The sequence below is a fragment of the Cyprinus carpio genome, chromosome A7 (assembly GCF_018340385.1).
Source record: "Cyprinus carpio isolate SPL01 chromosome A7, ASM1834038v1, whole genome shotgun sequence".
Classification (NCBI taxonomy): domain Eukaryota; kingdom Metazoa; phylum Chordata; class Actinopteri; order Cypriniformes; family Cyprinidae; genus Cyprinus; species Cyprinus carpio.
In genome coordinates this window covers 10,838,724-10,846,588 of record NC_056578.1, presented here as the reverse complement: position 1 = coordinate 10,846,588, position 7,865 = coordinate 10,838,724, and the positions used below count along the sequence as shown (strand labels likewise).

The 7,865-nt window shown below is 39.1% G+C and overlaps 2 protein-coding genes across 5 annotated transcripts in view; both read right to left on the bottom strand.

The window, feature by feature from the left end:
• The window catches only part of LOC109069096 (potassium channel subfamily K member 1-like), a 4,123-nt gene extending 2,425 nt beyond the window's left edge, over positions 1–1,698 (bottom strand). For 2 of the 3 annotated variants that reach the window (XM_019085780.2, XM_042759602.1), the window contains exon 1: positions 745–1,151. In XM_019085780.2, coding sequence (XP_018941325.2) covers positions 745–1,132 — 388 coding nt within the window. In that variant the 5' untranslated portion in view covers positions 1,133–1,151. The other variant, XM_042759603.1, reaches the window with a different exon arrangement.
• Positions 1,699–2,055: 357 nt separating this feature from the next.
• On the bottom strand, positions 2,056–7,405 carry LOC109069121 (TAF6-like RNA polymerase II, p300/CBP-associated factor (PCAF)-associated factor). Of its 2 annotated transcripts, none has more exons than XM_042759600.1 (12): positions 7,248–7,405; positions 6,937–7,110; positions 6,415–6,501; positions 6,159–6,309; positions 6,010–6,060; positions 5,608–5,702; positions 5,223–5,297; positions 4,841–5,061; positions 4,586–4,718; positions 4,375–4,503; positions 3,359–3,855; positions 2,056–2,809 (listed from the first exon to the last, which is right to left on the bottom strand). In XM_042759600.1, the coding sequence occupies exons 2-12, from the start codon at positions 7,081–7,083 to the stop codon at positions 2,470–2,472; spliced, it is 1,926 nt and encodes a 641-aa protein (XP_042615534.1). In that variant the 5' UTR covers positions 7,084–7,110; positions 7,248–7,405; the 3' UTR covers positions 2,056–2,469. The 2 variants fall into 2 exon arrangements, with proteins under 2 accessions (XP_042615534.1, XP_042615535.1); XM_042759601.1 differs by having other exon boundaries at positions 6,937–7,097; positions 7,248–7,393.
• Between the last annotated feature and the right edge of the window lie 460 nt (positions 7,406–7,865).

Sequence of the window (7,865 nt, the reverse complement as noted above, 5' to 3'; positions counted from 1 at the left end):
ACTGCTTTGAGGATATCTGTGCCTTTTGATAAGTATTAGTAAATGTGATGGCCAAATTTAAATTTTAATATAAAAGGAAACCAATCAATCAATCTTAAGTGAGGAAAATAAATAATAATAAATATTAAGTTTAAAATAAATACATAATTTTAAATATAAACTATAAAACATTCATGCATCTGGTAAGTTGACTATACTTAAAAAAAAGCTTAAAATTCAAGTTCTAAAGCATACATAAATAAACAAAATGTTTAGTTTGCATGTGTATTAATATTAAGATTAAAATACAAAACTATAAAGAGAACATGCTTTTGGTTTGTTGACTGTAAGAAATAAGATATGGTTAATCCAAGTTCTAAATAAATAAATAAAATATTCTAAGTGTGAAGACTTAAATAATAATATCTAAAATGTATTTTGATCTAAATTATATATAGCTCATGCATTGGTTGACTGTATACTCGAATGACAGAGCTAATATTTCTAAACAAACAGACAGACCAACAGGTGAAATAAACTTTACATTTGCTTCTTGGCTGTATAGGGCCTACACTGCTTCTTGTCTAAGCTGTTTACCAACATTAGATGACCTCTCAGCAGATATTAGACTGTAAATGCTCCACAAGTTAAATAATTAGAACATTGGATGATTAAATAAATGTTCGTGTTAAATAAAATCATAGAGGTAGTTTTTAACGTGAAACATTCATCCAGCATTGTAATGATTGTGTGACTGCTGCTCACCTGTGGTCGTGAGGAAGGCAATAACGAAAAACAGCGACGACGTAAAGTCGAAGTTGCATTTATCGCTGGCGGACTCCAGTGCGGCCACGCCGCGTTTACTCGCAGAAAGCAAGTTCATTAACAAACGATCCAAACTGCTCTCCTCAACACACGGGTTATCTGCCAAAAAACGAGCTTTCAGTTCACGGACCTCTTTAACAAGCAAATTCTCCTCAGGTTGCTCCAGTATCATCAAAACAACAGCACCGATAACGACGAAGAGCCCGTACGCTATCATCATACATGTGAACGCGTGAACACGAAGAAAAGTCAGAGCTTTGTCAGCAAGAATAGCCATTATTAAACTGATTTTGTTTGTGTACTGCCTCAGTAGGCTATGGTAGAACATTAAGGTGCTGCATGTGTAACCAAACCTGGGTTTTGACATGGAGAGTTCAACAGCATGCTGAAAGTTTAATGCAACAGGTCCGCAGACATCTGCGACAGCATCGGCCTTCACCTGTCTGCTAAAGCTGAGCCTAAACCACACTTTCCAAATTATGAAGCTGCCTCAACAAGCTCACTAACCGACTTTAGTCCAGTTGTCATCAGAGCAGAACTTTGTATCTTAATGGTATTGTTTAAAATTCTGCTCCAACCCATGAGAATTTCTATGGAACAAAAATTAAGAAATTCTGTAGAATGTATGGAAAGATACAAACAGTGCAAGCTCCACAAAGAACAGTAAGCATCATGAAATTAAAACAGAATTAGTCATGCGTTATGTTCTTCTGTCTTCTGGAGCCATACGATAGCTGACTGAAATTGAAGTTCCCACCATCTCTCGCTTATTCACTTTTGTGCTTAATCGAATTTGGTACTTCATGGAGGCATCAGTGGCATGAAGGACGCACCAAGTGCATCACTATTTTCTTTCATTGTACAGGCGGTTAACTTCTTATGTGTTCAGTGAAAGAATAAGGGGCATGTATATTTTCATTGCTTATATTATTTCCATCACAAAGCTTTTTTTTCCCCTTTCATAACCATGTCCCTCCACAAAAGATGAACGGTCCCTTTAAAAAGAATGCTTTAGATTAATTAAAATGCATAATGATTTAAGAATTAATCTCTGGAACCATGGTAATATCTCTTTTTTAAATAATTGTTAACAATTCCTTTAGAGTAATGCATTAAGTACTGTTTTTGCGAAATTAATTAAAGGGGTTTCAATTTGAAATGCAGCTTATTACACGGCCTAAAAAAAGAAAATCTTTGGCATTATAAACAAACTTGGCAGTTTAAATACAAAATAATAAAATATCTTGTGAGTACATTACGTCATGTATTTATTTTTACAGGCCTACAACATTACAAAACAACAAGGACATTCACTCATACATGAATACTCTAATAAACAAGGCAATTGTATAGCAGTATCTGTTTAGCTTTATCCTGCCGCAAGTACAGTAAATATAAACTCTATTTGGTGTCAGGTTCTATTATACTATCCGCAGTACATACAGAAATGACTACAAGAGAACTCAAAGTTAATGCTACTGATCAGAAACAGCATAAAAATGTATAGCATAAAAATCTCGGGTGTTCATTCAAAATTATTTCCTCACAATAATACTTGCCTTGTTTGCATAAAGCATATAGAATTGTTCATCTGTTATTACTAAGATGCAGCCATTTGATGAGATGTCACTGTGGTGACGTGTCTCTAAACATCACGTACGTGTTTTAAAGAGGCAGGTGAAGAGAGTAATGGGAACATGTCCAGCGGCGCACAGGTTTGCTGACTCTCCCTATGACCGGCAGCTTGTGGGCGTAAGCACGAGGTGGGAGGGTGTTAAGAGGTGGAGTTGGAGTAAAGCTCGTCTGGAAGCGCCTTCCCTGACAGCGTCGCCCCATCTGCCGCCCGCCAATGATGAAAGAGAAAGCAGGAGGTCCAGCCTGAGGCAGCGGGAAGCGAGCTTTAGGGAAAATGTCTCGGGATTGGCTGGTTGAACGTCCAGGACGTGACGAAGATGACCTGGAACGTGAGACGGAAGATGAGGAGGATGAAGAGCGGGCAAGAGATCTGCAGACACGGGACAAAAAGGAGACCGCCAGTGAGAAATGCACTCAACAATTAAACAATGTTTAATCAACATATGAAGACCATTTGCTCTTTCGCTAAATATTTTTTTTAGCTTTAAATGACAAGAAGACCTGATCATTTTCGTTGAAGCCAAGAACCAAATCAACCAGCTATGGGGTGAATTACAATATTTGATTTGAATTTGAGTTTTTTTTTTTCCTCTACGAATTAAAACTAAAAAAGGTAATTGTAACTTTTTATCTTACAAGTCTGACGTTATTCCTCGTAATTGCGAGGTAACATCATGCAATTGTGAATTTTTTTTCTCAGAATATGTCTTTCAATTCAGAATTGTGTGATGTATTGTAAACTTGTAATTGCGAGTTTTGGGAGATAAAAAGTTGCAAGTACTTTTTTTAATTTTTTTATGCAAGGGCGGAACCAGGCTTCCGTAACACTCAATTCCCCTAGGAAGAAAATGCATAGGATTTTACTTCCAGAATCCAACTGTTCCACTCTATCACAAATTTTCAACCATTTGACTCCTACCTCCCTGAGACGGTAGCAGCCAGACTTGGTGGTTGTGGTTCCATTCGAGGGCTTCCATCTTGTCTTGGGCTAATATTCATACTGGCAGTTAGCTGGGGCATTTTTCGTGTATTCTCAAGATTGGGGGCACCACTCGCTGGCTCTTTCCTGCCCTCTAGTGGTTGGCAGGAACGTGAAGATGGGGCACCACCTAGTGGTGGGTCAGTGCTGAAGCGTACAGCCAGACTGTCTCCAAAAAAGGAGTAGAGTTCACAGTACATGGCAGGAAGAGATACAGGAGTCCACTCCTCCCATTGACAGCCAGCTCCACCTGCTTGAAGATGGCTTGCAATGCCAAGAGGGGGTTCGGAAAGAGGTTCGGGAGGTGGGCTGAGGCCAGGTGAGTTTTCTCTGAAGCCGACAGCTCCTGTGGTAGTGCCTGGTAGATCAGCACTGCCTCCACCTGCTGCCAAGGTCAGACTGAGTGCCTTCATCTTCAGCAAACGCTCTACCGCCACTCAGGGAGGAAAGTAAAATGGTCACTTCAGAGACATTTGTGTTGGGCTAATCAACTGTTGAATGGAAGGTAGTGCGATTAATCGAAATGAAAACAAAATATCAATATAGCTTATAAAGTCTGCAATTTAATTAATTAAATATATGCACATCATATTTCAAAATGAAGAGCGGCACTGTGTTCTTTTTCACGTGAGCAGCTCATGAATCTGGTGTTTTCAGCAGATTGGTTTGCAGGATATTGTAGAATTCCATCTCTACAAGTGCTCTGAGTTTGGCTCTCTTATAATGTGCAACTGGGAACACAAAATGAGCAAAGCATCTTTCTAAAACTTGTGATGAGGAGCTCTTATAAACCAGTTGTTGTTAACAAAAAAAAAGCTTTAAGGACTCTCTGTGGTTTCTGGCTAAATAAAAGCCGTGTACAAACAAATAAAGTTAAAAAAAAAACAATACATTTATATCAGAATCTTAAAAAGAAACTTATGCACTACAGTCATTGTCTAAAGTACTGTACCTACCAGAATGGCTCCATAGACTTTGTGGCCGTCTGCTTTCACCTGAGCGTTGGACACGGAGTAATCATCTAGCACAGCTTGTAGATTCGCCCAATAGGCAGGGAGGTGAGGATACAGCACACGTTCAACAGCCTGTGTCAAAACACACACACAAACAGTGTGACATTTAGTAGTAAAAAGCGTATTTGTGTTTGTGGGTGTTGTCTGTGTTTACCTTCCAGCCAAGAGCATGCAGACCTACTACTGCTCCATAGTGGGAACAGAGAGGTCTAACTGGATCTGAAAGAACCTTCTGCAGAGACAGAAGAATCTGATGGTACAGCCCACTCACAAGATCACCATGTGTCCTACAAGTCAACATGAGAAAAACAATCAGTTAGACTCGTGTTTTTCTAAGTTTCAAGCAGAACCTTTACTATAAAAGTTAATTTAATAAGCATAACTTTACTGTAGGATTCTAAAGAAATACCAGAAGATGTGGCTGAGCAGGAGGGCTGCATAGTCTCTCAGAGTCCAGTGGTCATTGAGGGGGTTGATGGAAGCAGCAAGAGGCTCCAGGATGCAGTACATGACACTGGACACAAGACTGCGCACATATGAGCCCAGGTACAGGTACGGGTTCTGCACCAAACTCTTCACCATGTGCAGGAGTCTGTTTAACTGGTCCAGATCATGACTTACTGACTTCACCTAAGAAAGAGGAAAGAGATTCACAGGTTATAATATGCATCAAAGAGGCCAAGGTCATGTAACAAGTTTCACTATTTTTACAGTAATTACAAAAAAGCCATTATTATATAAGGCAATAAATCATGAAGGCATTTTGTACAACATGGACAAAGCAAACTTACCCCACTGATGACGTAAACGAAGTAAGGCAGGAGGGCAGCGATCTTTGAATTGGACTGGAGGTCTAGCAAAGCCACCTGATTGAAGCAGAAAAACATTATTATACTAGCAAGAGAAAACCAAACGGCTCCGCCTCGTCTGTGCTCTGGTGCATATTTTAATGTTTTGCTAAATTTTTTCAGGATTCTTTGATATATTGCAAGTTCAAAAGATTAGCATTTAATCGAAACAAATGTTTTGTAACAATGTAAAAGTCTTTATTGTCATTACTGATCGATTTAATGCATCCTTGCTCAATATGATCATTCATTTCATTAAATCATTATAAAAAATAAAAAACATCTTACTGACCCGTGACCCCAAACTTTTACAAGATAGCACAGGTACCTTCATCAGATGTGGGTCCTCTCCTAAAATGGCTCGCGTTATTTGTTGGTAATACTTCAGCAGATCCTCTGATAGAGACTGAACAGCAGTGGGCACTACCAAGAGAATACAAGTAAACAAACACAGAACAGAGCTGGGTTAACTATGGAATATATACAGTTTATTATTTTGTTGGTGGTATAAATAAATAAATAAATAAATAACCAACATTGTGCAATGATTCCCAAGGTTTTTTTGTATTGTGCTTTCTTAGATTGTTGTTCATTACTGTATTTTGTATTTTAGAATGTTCTTGTTTATATGGGTCATATAAATAAAATGTATATTAAATAAAATAGAAACATACAGATGCACCTGACAAATCAATTCAAATGAGCAGTACTTTAAATATTTGAGGTTTACCTGTCCCTTGAGGTTCCAGATTGCCTTTTCCATCAAGATATGACACATGCACTGCCGATGAGACAAAACAGACAATATACATTTAAAATAACAAATAAAAAATAGTAATCATGAATACATTTCACTAATGTTTCCCGTTCCCGCCCTACCTCGAACCATCGTCTCTGCACAGCCTTTGGGAATGTTAGTAGCAAGTGCCAACTCCACCAGATTTATCTCCCGATCCTCTACAAAGAAAAGCTCTCCTTCCTTTAATGGACGGAACGGTAAGGCGTCTTGCGCACCATAGCCGCAAACAGTCTAGAAAATATATAATGCTGTTCTCCAGGTGCTGAAGTGTATCAAACAACACCACAATGCGAATTCACATTAAAAACGCATTCACACACAAAGACGAATAGATACCTCAGTATTGCTCCACCGTAGTGCTCTATTGAAGTCTTCCACGCTCAGCTTCCTTCTCTTTGCATGTCTCATGAACTGTGAGCTGTTCTGTAATGGGAGAAAGAGATGAAATGTAGATTTGATAGCAAAATGGTTGAGTTTACAAAGCCTTCCCTTACAAATGCTTTAGAGGATTAAAAACACACACATAAAACATCTACAAAAGCTTGAGCTGGAAACATTTAGAGACAGTAGCACAAATCAACTCAGCAAGAGCATGAAATGTTTGTCAGATAACTGTCATAATCTGAAATAATAGCACACATCACTATCGCTTAAAATAAATAAGGCACGTGCATGAATTGGAGAATGCAATGCATGCACAACAAATCATTAAAAGCCACTAAATGACAGTCGTGAATATTTAAGTGAATTGAATGGCCTTGCTGAGACAGTAGATCGCATCAGAACAGCTTGCAGGGAACATTAAGACACAGCCATGTACAGTAGCATGCAATGCATGTAAATTAAGTCAAATGTGACCTGTGTAGCCTCTCTGAGGCGGTAGCACACATCCTCCGCCAGCAGAGCTGCCACCTCCTCGCTAAGCTCGACTCCGGTGCTTTCGGCCATTAGTTTAATGGATTCCCGCGGCACCTCGGCGAAGCGCCGTTCCTCCCGCTCTGTCATCTTTAGTGAGATCACTAAATAAAGATGCTGTAAGTGACATTAAAGATTTAGAGCTAAAGCGGTAAGGCTGCGCGACATTAGCCTCTTTTCAAGTCTCCTCGCTATGCTGCCTTAGCACGCTTGTAACGTTAATCAAATATGGGGCTAAAAATCATGCACCGTACCTTCCTATTGGCAATTGATGACGTATCCGGTCATAAATACTTTTTTACCACCGTTGTCTATATTAGCACAAGCAGCTAAGCTCTTCAGACTGTTCCTACAACACAGTGAACTTGTGGGAAGCGCCTAATTGGCTATGAGCTCCGCGCGTGCGCATGTATTCTGGGCTCTTACTGGCGGCAAGTATATTGATTCATTTTAGCAATTCGAATCTTTTGAATCGGTTCAATTTTGAATCTTTCATAGTTTACATTATCAGTAAAAATAAGTAGACACATCGAGAAAAAAAAAAACCTAAAGAGTTGATCAGATATCAGATTTATTTTACTCTACAACAGTGGTCTACAGTGGTCTCCAAACTTGGTCCTGCAGTTTTCTAACTTGCCTTAACATCTGCCTGGAAGTTTAGTATGCTTAGCAAGACCATGATTAGCTGGTTCGAGTGAGTTTAATTAGGGTTGGAGCCGAAGCTCTGCAGGACTGAGCTTGGAGTTGGAGACCCCCGCTCTATAACCAACTTGTTTTTCTTCAGTATTATAAATCCAAAAGTACTTTGGCAGTAGAGAAAACAATTGTATTTTGTTATTGATCATTTCCACTGTATGAAAGGGTCTTATTCA